The sequence below is a fragment of the Leptopilina boulardi genome, unplaced genomic scaffold, assembly GCF_019393585.1.
Source record: "Leptopilina boulardi isolate dan_hultmark-lab unplaced genomic scaffold, ZJU_Lbou_2.1 LbouV2_202, whole genome shotgun sequence".
NCBI lineage: Eukaryota > Metazoa > Arthropoda > Insecta > Hymenoptera > Figitidae > Leptopilina > Leptopilina boulardi.
The window spans coordinates 2042409-2066580 of NW_026137755.1; the positions used below are offsets into that span (position 1 = coordinate 2042409).

Here is a 24172-nt window from a genome sequence, read left to right on the forward strand (position 1 = left end):
AAATTTACAATTAGAACAATTAAAATGTAGAACATAAGAAACTTCATCTTGAGACACGATGCTTTATACTAAATGAAGAGTCATTAATAATAATTTAAAAACACAAATTTGTTAATTAAAAGATAATGGAGATTAAAACGGTTAGAGACTCAATATTTGCTAGCACATAAGATTTCACACTTGACCTTTATAATTTACTTTTGACCAAAAAATTAAACGCACAAGATTTCTTTTATCATTTTCCAGTGATTACTTTTTATATATATATATATATAGAATTATAAGATTCTTAATCATCAAATTTTCAATTATCAAAAAAAGTCTGACTACAACTCGTTTTGACTACTTATTGACAAAAATTAGAAACATTTTGAAAAAATTTAACTCAAATAGATAATTTTTTAACGTACTTTTTTTTAATTAGAAAATTCAAAAAAAATGTTGAGTTCTACATCAAAATTACCTATATACTTTTATTGTCTGACTAAAATTTACTTTCACTACTTTCTTACAAAAAAAAAAAAAATTTGCAAAAGATTTATACAAAGAGCTGGGTCCATATTCTTAAATATCATGTACACAATACGCACGTGCTTAACTATACTCTATTTTTGTAACAGAGAGAGTCAGACGTGTCGGCATTAGCAAATTTTAAAAACACTCAGTAGCTCGTTTTAGTAACTCAGTGAAGCCTAAACAAATTACTTTAAGTTATTTATTTATCAATTTACAATCATAATTCAATTTGTAAATATAAATTATTCCAATTTACATTGAAAACAAAATTTTATCGATTTTACATCAATGAAATAGATTGTAAGATCAACGAACAGAGTGCCTCTTTAATCAAAATCAACAAATAATTGCCAATCCTAATATTTGGTAAGTTTCTTCTTCTTCTTCTTTTTTTTATATATTTATATATATATATATATGCTCTATTTGCTGTTGAAAATTTTCTATTTTCGTATGTGTCAAGGTCGTTCATATCTGAACCTGGCTTATTTTTGGTTTGAGAAAATAATTGCTACACATGTATATTTGATACTTGTTGAATTTCACGTTTTGACAACTCAATGAAAAAAAACGTGTCTTGAAAATTTTTTCATTTTCAATTTTTTATTTTTTAGAATGGCTATAATTGAACACTCACCAATTGTGTTTCTATAATTACAATTTGTCGGTTGACTTGCATAATATTGACCCAAAAATTATAATTATTCGCTAAAATATAGAATAAAATTGACCTAAAAATATCAAAATAATTTATAGAAAGAAAATTACATAATTTTATTACAAAATTAGACAAGTAGCATTCAACTTTTCGATGATATAGAAAATAAATTTTGTTCCTTTTTTTAGTAACAACACCCACAAAAATGGCAGTACCAACAGTGGGTATTAGAATGGCTGATATGTTAACAACGCCAGTAACATCAATTCTTTTACCAAATATATCATATACGCCAAGTGCTGAATTTTTTGAAACTGAAGTTTGCATTTCAAATGGTTTTGATTCGTTAAATTTTTTAGACACTAGACGTTCCACATTGTCATCAAATAATCATGTCCCATTAAATAAATTAGGTTTAACTGATTTAGAAAAAGAGGAAATTATACGTGCTTTGTGGAAAATTGAATCATCATTCACAGGATCATCGTCAGTTGAAGATAGAGATATGTTTATGGCAGCAGTTAATAATGCCGTGACAATAAGTAAAACTTATTTTTCAAAAATGACTGATTCCGATAGAGAAGAAATATTTGAAAAAATAATAGGCATTAAAAATATTTGCTCACATCGAATGAAATTGAGAATTGCACAAACTGAAGCACAAATTATTTCAATAAGAAATGAAATTGAATCGCAATCGACTCGTTTTGCAAATACTTTCTCGAGATCATTAAAAATATGTCAAATGGTAATTGGGATATACTTTTTAATATATGCAGAATAATCTTAATTTAAAGAATTTTTTCAATTTATCAAATTTTATTTGATTTTCAGATTTTTAGCATTTTTGGTTTTTTTTTTCTTAAGCTCTCAACTGAGCCTTCTGATTATGAAACAACAACTTTTTACAATATAACCAGCATGCTAGGATTTGCGATATCAGCATGTTTCCTGATGATCTCTATACCCAGCAATATCAATGAACTTGATCCCACTGTATGTTCATTTGTAAGTCATAATTTCAAGAAATTACTCTCTTTTATAAAGCATTTTGAAATTTAAATCCTTACCTGTGGGACAGCCGTGTGGCTACTCTACTGGATTTTCGGTAAGAAGGTCCAGAGTTCGATTCTTCCCGACTGCGGGTTTTTTTCCGTTCAAAACTTCTTCTCTCTCTATCTTTCTTTGTCTCATGTTTCTGCAATTTTATAAAAGAGAGAGAGAGAGAGAGAGAGAGAATTATCGAAAAAAAATTTTTATTCCAGGATGCCATTTTCTGCATAATATGGACAATTTTAATGTGTACTTCCACTTCTCTATTACTATGGCATATGGAAGTAAAAAAAAATGGACCCTCCATTGCTGTAGTGAGCATATTTTTTTAAAAATTCTCTCTCAAAAAAAATTTAATTTTAATCTCCAGAAAAATAAATGTAAATGATGTTTACCACATTTTCAGATCTTTGGATTTGTTGCAATGGGATGTTATGCAGGAAATGCACTTGTTTTAATTCGAACATGTTACAAGAGATGATAATTTTTAAATGAAACTTAACAACAAAAAGGAAAAAAATAAATAAAAATTGCAAAAAACAATAAACATTTGAATTAATAAATTCCTTAATCTTGAAATATTTTTTTTATTTCCTATTGATAATGATTCCTAATGTTAATTAAACATTTTTCTCTCCTTTTTTTCTAACTTCGACAATAGACAAAAGAGAACAAAATATTTTCTTCTTTCTCTTCATATTTATTATTTTTAAAAATAATTTTTTTTAAAAGAACAAATTAAAATTTAAAAATGAACATATGAATACATGAAAAAATAAATTATTTTTAATTCGTTTACATTTAATTAACAAAAGTGAAATAAATCGAATAATATTCAGTCAATTGAGTATATATAGATATTTACTTAGTTTCATAATCGGAATCCCCACTCTGCACAAAGACATTGAGAAAAGTTTATGCGTATTTTTAGAGATGTAAAAAAACCTTGTAGTTTTAGTTATGAACAGTTGTAGTTGATACTTTAAAGAAGAAAAAAGGTTGCATTAAAAAAAAGAGGGAATTACATGACAAGGTTTGTACATTACAAAAATTCCTTCTATTTTTTGATAAAAAAATTTATAAAAAAATAAATTTATTCTTTCAAACGCCAACATTCGTGACATTCAAAAATTTATTACTAGCAAAAACATTTTTAATTAAATGTGTTTCCCTGTCAATTTTTTTTTATTTTTAAAAGATTATAATATAAATATTATATATATATATATATTTAGCATCAATTCTTGGCTCAATGGAAAATTCATTACTAACTACAAAACAATCCATGGTTTTTAATAAAGTTCAATCACCTTATTCAATTGATGTAACGATAAAAGTACCAAAGGAAAATACAACAAAAAAAGATAATGGGGAATCGGTGATAAAAATAAATTCATCAATTTTTGATGACAATGAATTGTCTGATTTAACAATTATTGACAATCATTATGAAAATAATTTTATTGTTTCGGATATTTCTAATCTCGGTGATGATGAATCAAAATTAACTAAGTTTTCATTTATGGAAAAAATGTCAATTCAAAAAATTAATAACTTAATACAAATTTTGAAGAGTACATTAGAAAAGATGAAATTGATGATAATCATCAAAATGATTCACAGTAATAAGAGAAACACAATGACAAATGAAATAATGGATATTAAATCAATGTGTTCAGAAAAAAATAATTCAGAAAATAATTATAAAATACAAACTGAGAATATTCGGAAAATTCTATTACGTGAAAATGATAATAGTCAAGTGAATACTGTCATGAGAAATAAAATAATTATCAAATTTATAGAAATGGTATGTTTCAATAAATTATTTTCTTTAGTAAAATTATTAATAATTATTAAATGGGCGTTTTTTTTAAGTTTCTTAGCGCAATATTAATACTTGTCTTAGAACTGCAACCAAAAAGAATGTCTTACGTTTTTGATTTTTATTCTCGTCTCATATGCATTGTTGGATTTTGCGGTACACTAATTCTGTTAGGCAATTATATTAAAGAGAAAAATAATGAATCTGATAATAACAATCTATTCAAATGGGTGAGTTATATGTATATGCAAAATATAATAATAGAAATATATAACATAAAAATCCCATAACAAAAATATACAAATTTCTATCTTTTTTTAGGATTTAATATTCTGTATATTTATGTTTCTCTCATATATTTGGCTCACTTTTGGAATAATTTTTATGTATCATTTTTATATTACATATCCTCTCTCGTCATTGGTGGTAAGAATTTTCATTAATTATTTCTTAATAATTTATAATTTATTGTAATTAATATAATTTATATTTGTAATTCTAATTATTAACTTACAGGTATTTGGTTTCTTAATGCAGTTGATTTTCTTTTTGGATATAAAGAATAATTTAATTTGCAGAAGAAACAATAACTAAAGTAATTGTTTATATTTTACTTTTCTTATTGTGGCATTACACAGGAAATATAATATATCGAATTGATATACTTTTTACTAACAACACCAGTTAAGTAATTATCAAAATTGGATCGAATCAAAATTTATAATTTGAAAATACGAAATTATTTGATATCGATTTATAATCATGTCATTTCTTTTCTATATTTTTTTATTTTGATATATTTCCTTTCCCTCCTCTTTCCCAACAAGCCAAAAAACGAATTACAATAAGTATCCTATTTACAAAATTACCCCAATGGATCATTTACAAAAATGAAGTCCTTGATGAAACTTATATATTACAAATTTTCTACTACATTTATGGAGAAATGAAATAAAATTTATTATATTATGAAAGTGGGGGACAATTTTATTCATAGGACATATTCTCTTTGTGCTGTTCAGTCTATAGAGTATAGAAATTAAACATAGTAGTTTTGTGTTATAAGTGTTAAAATGACGTCGTTCAATCCGAGCCAAATTAATTTATTTTCTATTCAAACAAAAGTTTCCAAAAAACCATATTGGTATTTATTATCTCTTTCGGGACAATTAAAATTTACTGAATTTGTAAGTGATATTCGAAATTTTTATATCAAAATAAACATATTCTTATAATATTTATATAACACCAAAGTAAACTAAAATAATTTAAAGCAGATTTTGTTTTCAGATGTTTAGTTTAATTTCTCTTGTTGCATATTATAATTTTTACTTTACAACTTATGATTATGTTATTAGTGACGTTAAAAAAGAATATATAATAATTGAAGCAAAAAGAATTTTAATAACTGGATTTTATTGCTACAAATGTTTGACCTTTGCTATTGTATTTTTTACAAATATAACAATAGTGTTCGACGTATTTGAAATAAGGGAGAAGATTAAGAATAAGACTTTTTATTATGTTGTAAGTACATGTATTTTAAAAAAACTAAATTATTTATAAAAATTACTAAAAAACATACATTTCAGGAATGTTTTTTTTACTCTATTTCATGTTTTGTGAGTATATTTTGTGGATATTTAGCAATATACACCTACTTATTGCTTAACGAATATAACATTTTCGTCGATTTCACTTTACTCATAGCATCTGTAAGTTCTTTTTATTAAAAATTTGATTGATTTAATTGAATTTTAGATAAAAATATTACATTGAAAGAACTAAACTAACAAAATGAACTATCATGTAATTGATTAAATTAATCCGAATTATTATTTTCAGGTGTGTTCATTTATAGGAGCTGTCTTATTTTTTAGTGATTTCTGCAGAGTTTATTCGAAAGAAATGAACATTAGAAATGAATTACAAGCTTAAGAAAGAAAAGTGGCAAAAATTCATGGTTAAGATTATAAAAATTATTTATTATGTATATTGGGAACTATAAATTAGAAACATAAAACAAATGTACCTTTGTTCTAGACACAATGAGAATTTACATCGAAGGACTTTAAATTATTATATACAAAAATGATTCATCGGCGAATTAATTCTTTTTTCATGTATTTTAACATTTATTTCACAATAAATATTTTACAATATTTTAATAGATAATAGTATTTATTCTTTCTATATATATATATATATATGTATTCATAGAAATTTGATTACATTTTCATGTGTTTTTCATTAAAGGATCACCAAAGGGAAATTTTTAGACGCATCTACTAGAATCTGTAATTTAAATAAAATTATTTGTTTTCAATAAAAAATTTTTAATTTTATAATTTCTTATTGTATAAAAATAAATTCTATATTTATATTTTGAAAATAAAATAAGGCTTACATTGTATACATTTTCTACTACAACAATCTGAATCAAATACACATGGTTTAGTTCTTCCTTGACATTGGCCACTAACTATTGAAACTGTGAAGGCAAATATGCACAAAAGTGCAAAGATTACAATTTTTTCAAAATACATTTTTTAACTAACTGATTCGCTGGAGGTTTAACGGGGTTTATATACTACTATATATGTATAAAAAAAACTGCGTTGTTCAAATTTCTAAAATTATCACCAAGATATCAATTTTTCCTGTTTATACCGTATAAAAATAAAATCTTATAAAAACATAAAAGAGATATCGAAGCTGTATTTTATTTATTTACACATATTTATTACGAGGAAAAACATTTTAGTAGCAGATTATTAAAATTTTAATTTAAATTTTACTGCGTGCAATTTTAATTATTGCTAAGCCACGCTCCTAGCGGGCTTCCAAAAAGTAACCCTAATAGCATTCGGATATTAAGGATATCCTATAAGGATACCCACTGGGTAGGATATCCATATTAGATGTCCTAGACACTGAATATGCCTATAGAATATCTGTTGCTGCATCCCTTACTAGAATAAAAATTATAATTATCAATTCTCCTTCGGTATTTAGAAGATGATCCCCTATTAGAAATTCATTTTTCCTTGCAGATAGGTAAGAAAACCTATATAAAGGAACATTGCTTTTTTTGTATGATTTTCCGCTAAACTATATTCATTTACAACCCTAACAGCATCCGGATATTTAAGATATCCTATGGATGTCTTAGGTATAATCAGAAAGTAGGATATCCATAGATAACCTGAGAACATTCTAGAGATATACAAATTTCTGGATACGGATAGGACGTCCATAGGATATTCTGAAATGTCCGTTGCTGTTCAGGTAATGCTAAAAATGTTTCATAATGCTAAAATAGTAGTTTTCTATTGGCTATTTATTTTAGCATATGAAACACTGTAGTCTTAGCACTGCGTAAACGAATAGTTTAACAAAATTACTTTACAATGTACCTTATAGCATAAAAGAATTTATATAGTAAGTAAACTGATGACTATTATAGAATAAGGACATGATTCGACGACTGTCAGTACTGTTGCAAACGAAGAATCGTTGATATGTTACCGACCTGCCTGACTACTACCTCCAACTACCTGCTACTACAGTAGAATCACCAAAGATGACTACATAGGGTTTAGACCAGTTTAGACAAGCTCAGACAGGCTTAAAATATCGACACCAGATGGACACAAGGACTACACTTAAAAATTGTTGAGCATATTATAAAAATAGAAATATTTTATAAACAATTGTAAAATATTATCTTCAAAAAATTAATATGCTTCATATTAACATCTCTATGAATACGATTGAAGAGTCTATAATAATTTATACAAATTCAAATGATTATTAATTTTTAATAAATTATCATTATTTATTGTCATTGGTCATTTTTAGTTTACAAATAATACAACAACAAAATACTTTTCTTATATTTGAGCCAATTTTTAATTAAACATTTTATAAATACATCATTAAATATTTAAGACAAAATTTTTGGAAGGTTAGGTAGTCGTTTACAGTAGTATATATATATGTATATATATACATGTTTTAGCTCATTTGTGATTTTAAGATTCAGGTCAAAGTAGTATTGAATTTGGTGCTTTAGAATAATACCTAATTGTTACATATCAGAGTAAAAAAATGGATTGGGAATCAGTTTCATTATCGAGTTTACAACTTACTGAAACTGAGCACAGATATTACGGTGATATTTTCATCTATTGTTGTGAAAATTCTGACACCGATACTACTGTGCCGATGGTCAAGGTCGCTGATTTGCTTCGATCTGCCAATTTACCTCGTAATATCACATTAAAGGTATAATCTATACAATCAGAACATTACTCTGTTTGTTGATTTTTTTTCTCATCACGATTTTTTGCATTGTGCGTCATTAATTACTCACTAGCTATACATTAAAATTCATTCACATATATGTATATATGTATATAGAAAAAATATTTATTACAATTTTGTAATAATATCATTTCTTCTTTAATTTTAAGAGCTTCATTTTCTGTAATTTACATTACTTTAATTTCAAATTGGTATAATAACTGTTATATTGATTTCAAAAGCTGATTTATTTTCTATAACAGAAACTTGAGGGGGATTATTTTTGAGGTTATGTTGCTTTGAGAAATATTTTAGAGAAACAGTTATTACATCTGCTACATTCTTTGTTATGTCCCTCATAGCAAGCGGATATTAAGAATTAGGATGTTTACGGACAGTAATCTGTAGGTTTACTTAGGATGTCCGTAGTTTATCCTAAATATCCGAGTGCTATGAGGGGTTTTACCATATCGATTGTTAAATTCATCTAATTAATTTAATTCTTCAATTACAACAGATACTGGAAATTTGCGGAGGATCAAAAAATAGTAATATTAGCCGTAAACAATTTTACGCAATATTAAAATTAGTAGCTGCTCATCAAGCAGGATTGGAGGTTAATAATGATGCAGTAACATCGGTTCTTGATGAGATAGCTCTTCCAAGATTTACATGGTCCAACGAAGATGAAAAAGAAGAGAAACGAACTATTGATTCTGTACGAATGATGAAAATCAAATCAGGAAATCGTGTTCTTGAGAGTACCACTGAGAGTGAAAGCGAGCCAGAATCACCACGTGAAACTGGTGGAAGTACAGATTCGCCAACACCAACAAATAGCGTAACTCAAGAACGAAATGAAAATATTCTTGGTAGTGAAGCAATTCACAATACTGTCGCCAGTGGATGGCAAGGTCTTCTCGTCTCTGAGGAACAACGTCAACTTTTAGGAACAGAAGAAGAAAGTTCTGAACGTCACAGCAGTGATGATGGCGATGTAGATGGATTCCCACCTGAAGAGGTTTGGACAATCAATGACGAGCAGAGAGAATATTATGCAGCACAATTTACACTCTTGCAACCGGATCCTGAAGGTCTTCTTGCTGGTCCTGTGGCTCGAACATTTTTCGAGAAGTCACGTCTTCCAGTTGCGGAATTAAGACGAATTTGGCAATTGGCAGATGTGACAAGAGATGGTGCATTGAGCCTTCAGGAATTTTACGTTGCAATGCATTTAGTTGTACTGAGAAAAAATCACATACCTCTACCTGACGTATTACCTACGTCATTGTCCAATTCTCTGATAATACAAAAGCCAAATAACGTTCCATTGGTCGCTTCAAATTCTGGGAACAATAGTAAAGAAAAGAGTAAAGAGTGGACCAAATTTGTGGATTCACCAACAGGAACTGGATCATTGACAAGTCCAGGACCGAAACCAGTCAATTTTGACTTTCAAAAAGCAGCTGTTGAAAGAGATCCAAAAATTTTGCATCCTGTACCACTGAGACTGACCCCAGATGCTGCAATTTTAGCGTCTAGTGCCAATGGCAGCAATGGTACTGGATCTAATTTAGGAGATGACGAATTACAAATTCCCTCGACTACATTAGTGCAAAGACCCCTTGCTAAGAAGCCACCACCACCTCTAGAAGAGAGTGTCATTGTCACACCTAAAAAAGAGCCACCACCACCTCCTCCTCCTAGACCTTACAGGACGCACACTAGGAGTTCTAGTCTTGATCTTAATAAATTGGGTAAGTTACTGTAACACTAACGAATTTAAAAAATCCTTAAACATGACCATACAGTATCTAAATTTGTAGAAATATTGTTTTAGGTATAGTACACATGGAACAGAATAGTGCATTAACGGATCAAACGTTGATTGGCTGAAATCTAATCTACTAATCTGCTCCATGTGACTGTACCTTAATTTGGAACCATGTGGGGTGGTATGACAATGGTTCACATATACTGCGAAAAAGCAAAAGCATATGTTATAGAAATTTATATTATATTTTACAAATTCTATAGCATATGCTATTGAATAATTTTGCCACAAATTTTTACTCTCATGAGTGCAGAATCTACTAAATCGTGATGTAATTCAAAATAAGAATTTCTTCCCTCACAGCACGGATATTTAAGGATATCCTTGGGACATCATATGGATATCCATTTGCTTCCGGCGGATTAGGTATCCCTAGGATATCCTAAGATATCTTTAGTATATCCTAGGGATATCAAAACTGCCGAAAGCAAATGGATGTCCTGAGGATATCCTTAAATATCGGGTGAAGTGGTTATGAATACTCTTTACTGTGGGTTGGTTTGCGGAAAACAATATATCATGGGCATTTCGAATTTTGTAAAAAATACTAACTAAAATTATGTTTCTCGCAAACTGAGATTTTCTGACCCCCCTCAAAAAATATTAAAACATAAAAGGTTAAAAGGAGATTACATTCATATTATATATTTTCAAAATATTGATCATTTTTGGTAAGTAGGAAATTTTTTTTTCGTCACAAAAATACAAAAGTAGAGTAGGAATTTCACCATTGATTTTTCCTTAAAATGTAAACGGTATTTTGCCTGTTTCCGATTACATTTTCTAAACGTAAAAATAACAATAACGCAATTTCTTGATACATCCATTGTATTGATTTATTAAAAATAAATTATCTTACAGGAAAAAATGGCCAGAGCTTTTTAGGTGCTCCTCCTCTTGTACCACCAAGAGTATCTCCTGGAATCGTAAGTTTTCTATTTTCTAATCGGTTGTTAATTTTAAATCTTTTTTTCTACCGATTTTATGAATACTTTGTTTTTCTGTTTCGCAAAATTACAGACTACTCCAAGGAAATTAGTTGGTCAAAGAAGTGAAGGCGAGACTCAAAGGACAGCAAGCGAGTGTCAAGGATTTGTTGCTGATTTTTCGCAGTTCTCAACAAAACCAGAAGTTGTGGAGGCACAAGCAATTGATAATATTGCTTCACAACAATTCACCGGAGTTTGTGGTGCGTTTCATATCTACAGAAAACCTAGTCCAAGTAAGTCCAATCGTGAGAAGAGAAACTTGAATTAATCATTGGAATTGATTTTCAATTTAGGTTTGGTCCTTTCAGAGCGTGAGGCTGGTCAGCATGATGCGGCAATCGACGATGCTGAAGATAGCAACAATTTATCTTTACAGGAATTACGAGAGAGAAATGCCGAATTGAGGCAAGTTTGCGAAGAGTTAACAAAAGAATTAGCTGGTGCTCTTCAAGAACGAATTAATTTGCGTGCGAAACTTTTATTATTGACATGATCCCTTCGTCAATCTTCCCTTTATTTTTAAGTTATGTTAAATTTTTATTTTATCGCGCATACGTTGCGAAGTCAGGTTTTTTTGTCCCCTCCCTCTTCTACAACCCTGTGATGGGCAATTTATTTTTTTACAAAATATTTCAACTTTTGCATTTAGAAGAAAAAAAAAATTATTTTCTTCGATTTAATTAAATAGAAATGTTTTTATTTATTATAATTAAGACTTAATATCTGCTTTTTTATTGTTTTAAAAATAATTTTAACATTTAAGTTTTAATTTTAACGATTTGCATAAGCACCTAATTCTCAATATTTGTACAATTTACCGCACGTTAATCGATGTTAATTTCTTAATTAAGTTTTAAAATATTGTTATAATTAGTTTACGAGTCTTTTTTTTACAAATTCTTTATAATTGGTTTGAAACCAATAGAACATAAATTTTATGTTTCCGAAGTTTCATTATGTCATTTTTAATTTAATTTTATTGGTTTCTATATACGGATTCTTAATTTATTTTTTATAAACACAAATTAATTTTTTCATCTCATCATCAATCTATTAACTGATATTATTATTATTATTATTATTATTATTATTATTATTATTATTATTATTATTATTATTATTATTATTATTTGAAAATTCAATAATTTATCACTATTGAAATTTCGGAATTTATAATATTTTTAACAACTATATATATAAAAATTTAGTTATGATAAATATATAGTCTTTCGATAATTTAAAAATGATTTTTGTACAATATATTATATATACATATATAGAAATCTGCCTATATCGAATTTTTACGAAAACAAAATATTCAAAAATGGGCAGCGGGAAATAATAGAAAAATGAATCTACATATAATTAGAATTTTAATAGCGAATTGTATAAAAATATTTTTAAATTTTCTATAATTCTATAGCCTTATATTTTGATTATAGTTTAATTGAATTTTTTTTAATATTATCAACTTTTCCAAAGGCACTAAACGAATTTAAATTTGTAAATCGATTTCTAGAAGAAAATATTGAATTTTTAGCAGGAAATTTTAATGAAAATGTAACATGTACAGAACTGTAAATTATTGAAGTCAGATTTATAAAATTTAAAAATTAGAAACAATGAATTTTAAATTTGTAAATTTTTATCAATTTTAATAATTAAATTCCTTGACATTAACGAGGAGGGAGTTGATAAAATAAATAAATATATATATATATATTTATTAAAAAAATTTGCGATTAGTGCGTTTAAATTTTTTTAAACGTTTCTGTGCCATAAAATGCGATGTGACATTTTGTTAAATGTATCTTCGTCATCGTTTTTTTTTCACTCGTATCTGACACACTAATTTTGTGCCCTCCAGAATTTTGCATATATATATATATATAGTCAGGATCATAAATATACTTATAAATAATTTATTCGTTCACAATAATTATTATTAGGGTTTCAAAATTACGTGTATTATAATTTTTTGTAATTTTTACCCTAGCATTACACGGAAAATTTATAATGTAATTACAGTGTAATATATATATAAAGAGAGAGAGAGAGAGAGAAAGATTCTCAATGGGTTTTAATCTAATGAGAGGTGAAGCTAAGAAAATAGACATTAATGTTACATACATATATTGAATTTGACTTATTTTTTTATATATACATTTTTTAACCCTTAGTTTCATGACAATCAATTATAATTATAAAATTTAAAAAAAAATTCGCGTTTTTATTAAAATTACTTATTATAAAACATAACACTTTGTTTTTAATTTGAAAAATATTTTTGAATGTCAATAATAAACAACAATTTTTTTCCAACACGATTTTGTAAAAATTCTTAAATTTCTTTATTTAAATTTGAATTTTTTTTTGTATACATACTATGTAATTTTTCATTTGCTATAGAATTTAATTAATTAATTAATTTAAAATTGGAGAATATATTTAATATAGAGTTTATGAATTAAATTCGTTTTAGAATTTTCTTTCCAGCCACTGAGCCTGGCCGGCTTTGAAACATTTCTCCAGACAACATTCCACTCCAATCGCCGGTTATGACGTGGCCGGGAGTAGAGGGGACGTTAGAGAAATATATCAAATTGAAACCAGAATCCTCAGTCTGTCTGGGATCTAAATTCGAACTGGAAAGGATCCTGACGTCTTTAAATCAGAAAATAATTTTTCAGTATTTGGCCGAATTTTCAAGGTGATTAAAAATTAATTTATTATAAAAAATATTATTTTTCTTGTAAAATACATTTTCTTATGTATGATAATATTTAAATTTTTTAAAACAGTTAATAATGAATAATAAAAAATATATGTACATAATTTGTAAAGTAAAATTAAAGTTTTAGATTCAAGTTAAAAATTCTATTACAATAAATAAAAATCTACACGAATTATAATTTTAATGTTAAGAAACATTAAATTTTTAATTCTCAATAATTTTTATAAAACAAGGAAAAGAACCAATTTTTTTTTATAATTACAGTTTTTTTCTTCAAATTCTACCAATATTGACTGATTAATTTAAATTAATTTATTAAAATATGCAGAACTCATTTTATAAATTCGAAAAATGTTTTAAGTCTCTAACGAAATAAAATTATTTTTCTTTCTGCCAAAGCACAATAAACTCAAGGTATATTTTCACACATTCATCTAATTTAATTCAAGGCCAAAGTCAACCACAGTGAATAAATCTTGAAGCTTTTTATAATTTTGATAAATAAAATGTTTTAACACTGAAAATGAAACAATTTAATTTTTTCTTTTTAGTACTTTTTGTACAATTTTTTACACCCTTTTACAATTTATATAAAATTTATTTATGATAAATTTGTGTTATATTTGATTTATCATTTAAAAATATTTTTTATACCCTAAAATATTGTCGCTTAACGAAAAGAAAAATTGATAAAAATTACCTGATGATGATAAGATTATAGATAAAATTTAATCATGGGAACAAATATTTATTATTTAAATTCCTTCAGCAAAAATAAAATGTGATTGAATTTCACAATTTTTCGATTTTGAATATTTAAAAAAAAATTTTATCAAAAATTTTTACTTTCTCTAGGACCATTATGTCTGTAGAAATCAAAAGTGTCCTTGTAAGTGATCCTGTGGACGAATCATGTGTCAAACTTTTAACTAGTCATGGAATTCAAGTGACTGCAAAATATAAATTACCAAAGGACGAACTTATTAAGGAATTAGAGGTAATTTCTAGTACAAAATCTGTTACTTCAATAAAACCTTCATTAGGATTTCTGATCTATGAAGGTCCTGTAGCAGATGATGCTTTATTGTCTTCAACAAATGCCATTAAACAGAAAAATTGGGTTAAACCTAAATAAAATTATTTCATTGTTTTTAGAATCATCAAGCTTTAATTGTAAGATCAGAGACAAAAGTTACAGCCGAAGTTCTAGAAGGTGTTTCTAATCTTAAAGTCGTTGGAAGAGCCGGTACGGGAGTTGATAATATTGATGTCACAGCCGCCACGAAAAATGGAATTATCGTTTTAAAGTAAATGTATTTTTTTTATTTATTTGTACAACAGTATAATGTGCAGAAAAGCGTTCTATGATCACTTTATCCTACTTTTTACCCCACCATTGGGCATTAAAATGGGAACTTCATACATGCTAAACACATAGCGTAAAGTGACTGTAAAACGCCTGAATTGTATAAATCAACTTTTTCCCTGACATTACAGTAAATCACAAAAAATTTCTTTTGGTCAACAGTACACCAGCTGCAAATAGTATTAGTGCTTGTGAATTGACATGTGCCCTAATATCTTCACTTGCGCGAAATGTCGTTCAAGCGAGTCACTCTTTAAAGGAAGGCCGTTGGGATCGTAAATTATATTCCGGATTTGAATTGTATGGAAAAACACTCGGTATTGTAGGAATGGGACGTATTGGTCGTGAGGTTGCAATTCGTATGAAATCGTTTGGAATGAAAATTATTGCTTTCGATCCATTGCTTCAGAATAATGATGCTAAAGAATTAGGAATTCAAAAAGCTAATTTAGATGAAGTTTGGCCTGTTGCTGATTACATCACTGTACATACTCCTCTAATTCCTCAAACAAAGAGTAAATATCAAAAAACTATATCTTTACATTTTAATTTTTTCAAGGAAAAGAAAATTTTCTTATTTATTGATTTTAGATTTGATCAATGCAACGACATTGGCAAAATGTAAACAAGGAGTTTATATAATTAATGCTGCAAGAGGTGGAATAATTAATGAGGAAGATTTATTAAATTCAATAAAAACTGGTCATTGCGGAGGAGCTGGTTTAGATGTTTATATGGAGGAGCCGCCAAAGAATCCAATTACTTTGGAACTTATTAAACATCCAAAAGTTGTTGCCACTCCTCACCTTGGTAATTAAATTTTCGAAATATATTTGTTATTTTTGTAATTAATATGAAACAATAAAAAATTTAATTACAGGCGCAAGCACAGCAGAGGCACAACAAAGAGTTGCCCTTGAAGTTGCTGAACAATTTTTGGCATTATCAGGAAAATCAAAGGAATACAGTGTCACTGGTGTCGTTAACCCCCAGGTTCTGAAATCTGCCTAATTATTGTAAACTTTCGACTTTTTTCCATTTTTCATGTTTAAAATACAATATTGTCTACTAAAAAGGTGATTCTTTTTAATAAAATAAATTTTAAAAAATACTTTACATAATTTCTAAAATTAATTTTTGCTTTCCATAAATTTAATGAGATCAAGAAGTCGTACTGAGTAACCATACTCATTATCATACCATGAAATAAGTTTGACAAATTGCTCATTCAATGCAATACTGGCTTTGGCGTCAAAAACACTGGAATAAGTGCTGGTCATAAAATCCGAAGAAACAACATCATCATTGGTATAACCCAAAATTCCACATAGAGGACTTCCCTCGCATGTTGATTCTTTGATTTTATTTTTGATTTCATCAAAGCTTGCCGCTTTACAGAGTCTTACTGTTAAATCAATTACCGAAACATTTGCAACTGGTACACGAAATGCCATTCCCGTTAATTTTCCATTTAATGAAGGAATTATCTTTCCTAAGGCTTTAGCGGCTCCAGTTGATGCTGGTATGATATTTTGCAAGGCACCGCGTCCTGATCGCCAATCCTAAAATTTCTTTTTCTTTAAATATTTAACTGTTTACTACCCTACAGACTTTTTAGAAAAGTAAAAACTCATTCATGTAATAAAAGTTTTCAATGATTTAACATCAGTAGGATAATATTGATATACTTTACTTTGTCAGAAAGTGCGTCTACTGTTTTTTGTGTTGAAGTAATTGCGTGAACAGTGGTCATGAGTCCTTCGGAAATTTGAAAATTATCATTGATTACTTTGGCAAGTGGAGCTAGACAATTAGTGGTGCAGGAAGCATTGGAAACAATATTAACACTTGGTTCATATGATTCATGATTGACGCCAAAAACAAACATTGGTGCATCTTCAGATGGTGCAGAAATGATCACCTTTTTGGCACCTCCTGTCAAATGTCCCTATAAAAACCGTTTTGTTCCCTTCCTTCAATTTTTAATTAAGAAAGAATTTTAGAATTTCACTGATTTACCGAAGCTTTTTCAACGTTAGTAAAAGCACCCGATGATTCAATTATATATTCAGCAGAAGCATTTTTCCAAGGGATTTTTTTGGGATCTGCCTCTTTATAGACATGAATTTTACAGCCGTTGATTAATAAGCAATTATTATTGACTTTAACATCACCTTTAAATTTATTATGCGATGAATCGTATTTGAACAAATGGGCCATGTATTCAACATTAGCGAATGGATCATTAATTGCAACTATCTGTAATATAATATTTAAACAGTTTTCTTTAATTTGATATTTATTTAAAAACATGTTTGATTATCATGTCATTAAAAATTGAAAATTATACTTGAACATTTTTATCAATGGAAGCTCTCAAAACCATTCGACTGATGCGGCCAAAACCATTAAGTCCAACGTTGCACATATTGAAGAATACTTGATTTTCATTAATTAATTTTAATTACTACTGAAAGTAAGGAAAAATTGGTAACTTTGGTTAACTTAACCCTTACAATTTGTTGATAGGTAATGATTTTAATAAAATGAAGTTAACTTCATTTTATTTGTTTCCTTCTTATCAAAAATATTCCAAAATTAGTACAAATTGTACAACTTAAATTATTGGGAGACATTAAAAAGACAAATGTACGTTGTAATTAACGTTTATTGAAGTCAACGACTGAATTAAAAAAAAAATCTTACTGACATAGTGAACTCGATGTAACACGTAAGATACATTACAAAATGAAGAACAACTTTTCACAATGACAAAAAGATATACATTAATTTCAAGAAAATTTCACAGCATGACAAATCAAAAGGAATAAAGGACTAAAATTTAATTATCATGTCAATTTTAAATCTCTAAACAGTTAAAACAGCAAAATTCTAAATTGTCATTAATTCGTGATTTTGTTATATTTTTGTTTTCTCTCAAAGATAACAACTATTTTTTTTTATTAATATTGTGACCAGAATTTGTAAATCGTCCTTTGCAGCCATTGCGGAGACCATTTTGCTTCAGAATGAAATCTCTTCTAGTTTTTATTTTTTTTTATGTTTCAAAATTTTTACTGATCTTTGGATTGCATAAATGTGATGAGGTCAATAACACGATTGGAATAACCATATTCATTGTCGTACCATGAGATGAGTTTAACAAATTGATTACTCAATTGAATTCCAGCATCGGCATCAAAAATACTGGAATGATTGTCACCGATAAAATCAGATGAGACAACTTGATCTTCAGTGTAGGCGAGAATTCCTTTAAGTGGACCTGCGGTCGCAGCCTCCTTTACTTTGGCTTTAATTTCATCATATGTCGCTGGCTTACCAAGACGTACTGTCAAATCAACAACGGATACATTAGCAACTGGAACACGGAAGGCCATTCCTGTTAATTTTCCATTTAACGATGGAATTACTTTTCCAACAGCTTTCGCTGCGCCTGTCGCGGCTGGAATGATGTTTTGTGCAGCGCCACGTCCATCACGCCACAACTGGAAAATTCAAAATGATTGTAATAATTCTATTCAAGAATGAAGCGCAAAAAAAATTAAAACCACAAACCTTTCCAGAGGGTCCATCAACGGTTTTTTGAGTGGCAGTTGTTGCGTGAACGGTGGTCATTAAACCCTCTACAATTTCAAAATTGTCATGAATGACTTTAGCAAGAGGAGCCAAACAATTGGTTGTGCATGAAGCATTCGAAACGACTTTAGCGCTTGGATCGTAGGCATCAAGATTGACACCAACAACGTACATGGGCGCATCAGCCGAAGGAGCTGAGATAATAACTTTCTTTGCTCCTCCTTCCAAGTGAGCCTGAAAATATTGTCAGACAATTGGAAAATAAATACATTTTGTTTCTAAATATTTTTCTCCTCTTCTTTTTACAAAAGATAATTTACAATTCTAACTGAAAATTTACTAACCGAAGCCTTGTCAATGGTGGTAAAGACACCAGTTGATTCTACAACATATTCAGCACCAGCTGATGCCCATGGAATAGCTTTTGGGTCACGTTCACTGAATACTTTGATTTTGTTACCGTTCACAACCAAACAGTCGCCCTCATGTTTGACTTCTCCCTTAAATTTGCCGTGAGTTGAGTCGTATTTAAAAAGATAGACCATATAGTCAACTGTAATGAAAGGATCATTGATGGCAACGACCTGTAAATATGAAAAAAGGAATTCTTTATAGCAGCCTTTCTAATATAAGGGATCCTATAAAGGATCCTGAAAGGAATTTTCAAAAGGGTATTACTAGATACAAACATTTAGATGATAAAAATCAAATAATATATAATACCTTTGCGCCTTTTTCAACGGAAGCTCTCAATACCAAACGACCAATACGGCCAAATCCGTTGATACCGATTTTACTCATTTTGTTGTTTGTAAAACTGCAACAAAATTGTTTTTATTATTTACTTTAAATTTTTGTATTTTATATTATTATTTAAATAATAGTAATTATTAATAATAACTAATTGATAATAATTTATTATTTAAATTTAAGTTTTACTATTCTACTTTTCAAAATACGCGCGGTTTGTAAAACATACTCTCATTGGCTGATGATTAGAACGCATGCACATACCGGCGCAAACGCCACAAAGTATAACAAGTTGTCTGCTATATATTGCAAATTAAAAAATAGAAAACAACAAAAAATTTCCAATTATTTAATAGAAGGTCTATAAATAAATAAAGCTACGTTAATGAATATATATTTCTAAATATCTGATGCAATGTTTCCCCCCTCTCAAATCTACATTCTTGGAAATCAATACAGAACATGCATCTGTTCCATACAAATTTTCTAGTTTGAAAAAGTTATTCCTTCTCAAAAAAATGAATAAATATTAATTAATTTAATATTAGGCTAAAATAAATTTGAGCATCATCAAAAGAAGAAATTCAGGAGCTTCAGTTGATTTTGAAGGTCATACAAGGTCACAGAATTTGAATACCTCCCTCACTGTGACCTTGCAACGAATTTAACTGTATTACCCCTCCCCATCTCAATGTCAATAAATTATATAGAATAAAGATTCAAAAAATTAAAAGAAATTTTACATTTTCATCAAAAAAAGTACCTATGGTAGATTCATTCGAATCTTATAATCAAAAAGCAGTTTCAAGTTCAAGATTATGTAATAATTATGTCAATATAATACAAAGAAATATTAAATAAAGATTCAGGAATATTAAAGCCACCATTTTTAATTTCCTTTAAAAGACCTTCAATTATGTGAGAATATATATATGTAATTGTAAGTCATAAAAGTGTAAAATTGAATTTTAATCTTTTTTATACTAATAAAAATATTGTTAATAAATTTTTAAAGGAAAAGATCGTTAAAATGTAATCACGTGATTAGCGGTAGTTTACAATAAATTGGGTGAAGAATTCGGTTAAAATCGTCTGCTCTGGATTAAGTAAATGTCGTCCTTAAAGTGAAAAGAAAATTTTGAAAAAAAAAATGTAAAAATAGTTTTGATCGTAATCCAAGTTATATAATTCTCTATTAATAATTAAAAATAATAAATCATTACTCAATGAGTTCAACTGGCCAAGTCTAGAAGGTGATGATCCAAAAATGGAACCTTTACAAGTATACAGACACGTAACTAAAAATTTTAACAGTCCTGGGGGTCGAACGCAATTTCTAAACAATTTTTTTTTACTTTCATAAACTATTAAATCATTCAATATAATGAATTCATTAGGAGATTCCAGTCCTGACGTCACAAACAGCCGGTATATTAAAGATAAAAAAAATTACGTATACTTCAGAAAAAAAACGAATCACGCCCGTTAGTATTAGTCATTTTGATTATAAAATTTCGTCAGTATATGTAAAGAAACACTTTTATCTAAAGAAATACATATTTGTCGAAATTAGAGAAATTTATAAAAGAAAAATGGATCTAAAATTTTTTGGAAATATAAATATTTAAGGGGAGACAATTTTTTTTATACTTACAGAGAGATACAGATAGAACCACACACTATGATAATCACAGGAACAGTGTCATTTGAAGGGCAGGAAACGGTAATATAACCGGTGTGAAACTTGTGCGAATGCGCGGAACATATTCTTTCTCATTGGTCGACAAGAACGTCACGTGTTCAAAAAATTTGTATTGACCATTTGAAAGCGGTTTATTTCAAAAATTACCGGGTTCAAAATTAAAGAGAAAAAACTAGTTAAATTATCTTATTAATAATAAAATAAAAAAAGAATTATTTCTAATAAACACAAAAATTATTCAATATTTGACGTATAATTATAATAATAAATAAAATTCTTGTATACATTTATGAATAGTTTTTAAATAGTAAGTGACATTACCAATAATATTATTTTTGCGCATTTTAAATGATAGATGTCAGCATACGTTTATTCCCTTATTGATATTGTTCGAAAAGGTTTAACTATTTTATTTATATTTCTGAAAGTTTCGAAAATAAAATATACATTTTGTGAAACATTTTATTTTACTTGCAGATTTTGGCCTTTTAATTTTATAAATAAAATTTCATATAAAAATCAATAATCAATTATTACGTAAAATATAAGTAATAATAATTTAACTATATTCATCAGCGGAAACGGAAGTCTGAGCATTTTCATTGTTAAATTCAATATTATACATATAATTCAGTAAATCAATGACCCGATGAGAATAGCCGTATTCATTGTCATACCTGAAACGTATTGATTAATTTTTTTTTAAGTAATTGTGTAACATTCATTTAACATTTATTACATGAATGTTATGCAATGTCATATAATGTAAAGAATTGTAATTACAAGTATTAATATATTTATAGTATAATAAAACATTATATACCATGCGACAACTTTCATAAAATTATTTGTTTGTGGAATTCCAGCTTTTGCATCAAATATACATGAAAACGGAGAATTATTAAAATCTGATGAAACACAATCGTCTTCAACGTATGCAAGAATATTTTTCATTTCTCCTTCAGTTGCATTTTTCACACACTTCTTTACATCTTCGTATGTTGCTTCTTCATGTAATCTGCAAATTATTATTCACCTCTTTATATTTGAAAAATTATTATTTATTATCATTATTTCTAAAAAAAAATTCAAATTAAATTAATTAAAACAATTATTTTCTTATACTTGAATGTTATATCACACACTGAAACATTTGGAACCGGTACTCTAAATGCCAATGCCGTTATTTTATCCCTTAATTCAGGAATAACTTTTGCAACACATTTGGCTGCTCCCGTTGAAGTTGGAATAATATTCTGTAAACATCCACGTCCATCTCTCCATTTCTATATATAATTATTTTTTTTTATTATTATGTGTATACAATTTAATTAAAAATTAAAATTCAAAACAACTAACTTTTCCACTGGGACCATCAAGAGTTTTTTGCGTTGGAGTGACAGCATGAATTGTTGTGACTGTTGTTTGATCGATTTTAAATTGATCGTTTATCACCTTAATTAAAGGAGCACAACAATTTGTTGTACAAGAAGTTGCTGAAACAACTTGTCCTCCTTTCTCTGGTGTGTAACATTTATGATTCACTCCATAAACATACATTGGAGCATCAATAGAAGGTGCTGTGATAATGACACGTTTTGCTCCAGCATCCAAATGACGCTAATCAAATTTTTATTCCATTAATATATATCCGGACTAGAGAAAAATGTGTCAAAATAAGAAAATATATTTTCAAATACAAGCATTTTGTTTCAATCAAATGTTAATACTGATAAAAAAAGATAAATTTTAAAAAAACGTCCGCCATATTAGATCCGCCATTTTGAATTTTGAAAATCTGATCAAACATTCCTATTTACCCCGGCTTTTTCTATGGTGGTGAAAATTCCAGTTGCTTCTATCACAAATGTAACATCGACATTGGACCATTTTAATTTACAGGGATCTTTCTCATGAGAAGTTGTTATTTGTCTCTCTCAGGCATTAAAAAAATAAAATTTTTTTTTATGATTATTCTCAAAATTTTACGTCAATTATATCTTACAATGTATTAACAATTATATTAACTTAATATATATATTTACAATAAATTTAATATTTAATTTTAAAATAACTGTAATAATAAAAGACAATAAATAATTACCACCAATAATTATTTTTCCAGAATCACATTCAATGGATTCTGTGAATGTCCCATGAGTTGAATCATATTTAAATAAATATATCATATAATCAATGTCAATAAAAGGATCATTAATATGCTTCACCTGTATAAAATTTAATTATTCCAACATAATTGAGTTAATTTCAAAAAATAGTTGTTTTTTTTAAATAATAAAAATTCAATAAAATTGAAATATAAAAAAAAAAATATTTTCTTTAGCTTTTAACTTTTGAAAATATTTTTCTTCTAAAATTTCACCTCCAAATTTTGTTCAAGACAAATTCGCAAACACATCCTTCCTATTCGTCCAAATCCATTAATACCTATTTTAGCCATTTTGATTAATAACAAAGAATTTTATGTCTATTAAAAATATTTTTAAAAAAGGTTATATTTTATATGTCAAACTTGAGAAATTTGAGCACTGAATGTAGATAAGAATAAATAATAATTCATTTGTTTTTATGGTTAAAAATAAAAATAATTATATTTTGATTTAAACAATTTCAATAACAATGAAATAAAAAATTATAATTATCAATTTTTTTTATAATTATTTTATGCATTATATATTAATATCTAAATTAATATATTATCAAGTAATTTTCTTAAATTTTAATTGAACTGAAAAATAAATGTAAACTGTTTTTATTTACATATTTTAATATTTCGACACTATGACGGAAAGACAAAAGATGAATAATAAATGTGTGCTTAA

The 24172-nt window shown here is 27.7% G+C and overlaps 7 protein-coding genes and 1 long non-coding RNA gene across 14 annotated transcripts; 4 read left to right on the forward strand and 4 right to left on the reverse strand.

Annotated features, from left to right (window-relative positions):
- The first annotated feature begins 623 nt into the window (after positions 1-623).
- Positions 624-2765, forward strand: LOC127278242 (uncharacterized). Of its 3 annotated transcripts, none has more exons than XR_007842466.1 (5): positions 624-882; positions 1363-1922; positions 2009-2282; positions 2440-2541; positions 2634-2651. XR_007842466.1 is itself a non-coding variant. In XM_051299847.1 (5 exons), exons 2-5 carry the CDS (start codon positions 1380-1382, stop codon positions 2706-2708), a joined length of 894 nt encoding a protein of 297 aa, XP_051155804.1. In that variant the 5' UTR covers positions 624-882; positions 1363-1379; the 3' UTR covers positions 2709-2765. The 3 variants fall into 3 exon arrangements, 2 of the variants coding, with proteins under 2 accessions (XP_051155804.1, XP_051155805.1); XM_051299847.1 differs by having other exon boundaries at positions 2009-2182; positions 2634-2765; XM_051299848.1 differs by having other exon boundaries at positions 2009-2170; positions 2634-2765.
- A 366-nt stretch (positions 2766-3131) lies between these two features.
- Positions 3132-6220, forward strand: LOC127278336 (uncharacterized). 2 transcript variants are annotated; one of them, XM_051300021.1, is made up of 8 exons: positions 3132-3260; positions 3463-4037; positions 4106-4282; positions 4374-4478; positions 4569-5239; positions 5330-5579; positions 5645-5767; positions 5898-6220. In XM_051300021.1, exons 2-5 carry the CDS (start codon positions 3480-3482, stop codon positions 4644-4646), a joined length of 918 nt encoding a protein of 305 aa, XP_051155978.1. In that variant the 5' UTR covers positions 3132-3260; positions 3463-3479; the 3' UTR covers positions 4647-5239; positions 5330-5579; positions 5645-5767; positions 5898-6220. The 2 variants fall into 2 exon arrangements, with proteins under 2 accessions (XP_051155978.1, XP_051155977.1); XM_051300020.1 differs by having other exon boundaries at positions 5343-5579.
- LOC127278338 (uncharacterized) lies at positions 6160-6969 on the reverse strand. The gene is made up of 2 exons (XR_007842474.1): positions 6460-6969; positions 6160-6347 (listed from the first exon to the last, which is right to left on the reverse strand). It is a non-coding gene; the product is annotated as an uncharacterized LOC127278338 (long non-coding RNA).
- Positions 6970-8052: 1083 nt separating this feature from the next.
- On the forward strand, positions 8053-13801 carry LOC127278435 (ralBP1-associated Eps domain-containing protein 1). 3 transcript variants are annotated; one of them, XM_051300165.1, is made up of 6 exons: positions 8053-8339; positions 8875-10114; positions 11053-11117; positions 11212-11413; positions 11489-11585; positions 13663-13801. In XM_051300165.1, exons 1-6 carry the CDS (start codon positions 8163-8165, stop codon positions 13697-13699), a joined length of 1818 nt encoding a protein of 605 aa, XP_051156122.1. In that variant the 5' UTR covers positions 8053-8162; the 3' UTR covers positions 13700-13801. The 3 variants fall into 3 exon arrangements, with proteins under 3 accessions (XP_051156122.1, XP_051156120.1, XP_051156121.1); XM_051300163.1 differs by lacking the exon at positions 13663-13801 and having other exon boundaries at positions 8055-8339; positions 11489-12258; XM_051300164.1 differs by lacking the exon at positions 13663-13801 and having other exon boundaries at positions 8055-8339; positions 11212-11380; positions 11474-12258.
- On the forward strand, positions 13739-16391 carry LOC127278438 (D-3-phosphoglycerate dehydrogenase-like). The gene is made up of 6 exons (XM_051300168.1): positions 13739-13890; positions 14770-14911; positions 15070-15221; positions 15443-15795; positions 15872-16090; positions 16161-16391. Exons 1-6 carry the CDS (start codon positions 13739-13741, stop codon positions 16289-16291), a joined length of 1149 nt encoding a protein of 382 aa, XP_051156125.1. The 3' UTR covers positions 16292-16391.
- On the reverse strand, positions 16342-17808 carry LOC127278442 (glyceraldehyde-3-phosphate dehydrogenase 2-like). Its single transcript, XM_051300172.1, has 4 exons — positions 17631-17808; positions 17300-17539; positions 16974-17228; positions 16342-16842 (listed from the first exon to the last, which is right to left on the reverse strand). The coding sequence occupies exons 1-4, from the start codon at positions 17706-17708 to the stop codon at positions 16411-16413; spliced, it is 1005 nt and encodes a 334-aa protein (XP_051156129.1). The 5' UTR covers positions 17709-17808; the 3' UTR covers positions 16342-16410.
- Positions 17809-17930: 122 nt separating this feature from the next.
- Positions 17931-21395, reverse strand: LOC127278441 (glyceraldehyde-3-phosphate dehydrogenase 1-like). The gene is made up of 5 exons (XM_051300171.1): positions 21282-21395; positions 19601-19694; positions 19222-19461; positions 18857-19111; positions 17931-18786 (listed from the first exon to the last, which is right to left on the reverse strand). The coding sequence occupies exons 2-5, from the start codon at positions 19676-19678 to the stop codon at positions 18355-18357; spliced, it is 1005 nt and encodes a 334-aa protein (XP_051156128.1). The 5' UTR covers positions 19679-19694; positions 21282-21395; the 3' UTR covers positions 17931-18354.
- A 271-nt stretch (positions 21396-21666) lies between these two features.
- LOC127278439 (glyceraldehyde-3-phosphate dehydrogenase-like) lies at positions 21667-24063 on the reverse strand. 2 transcript variants are annotated; one of them, XM_051300170.1, is made up of 8 exons: positions 23713-24063; positions 23434-23557; positions 23150-23265; positions 22689-22949; positions 22455-22615; positions 22153-22347; positions 21867-22006; positions 21667-21750 (listed from the first exon to the last, which is right to left on the reverse strand). In XM_051300170.1, exons 1-7 carry the CDS (start codon positions 23788-23790, stop codon positions 21889-21891), a joined length of 1053 nt encoding a protein of 350 aa, XP_051156127.1. In that variant the 5' UTR covers positions 23791-24063; the 3' UTR covers positions 21667-21750; positions 21867-21888. The 2 variants fall into 2 exon arrangements, with proteins under 2 accessions (XP_051156127.1, XP_051156126.1); XM_051300169.1 differs by lacking the exon at positions 21667-21750 and having other exon boundaries at positions 21774-22006.
- Between the last annotated feature and the right edge of the window lie 109 nt (positions 24064-24172).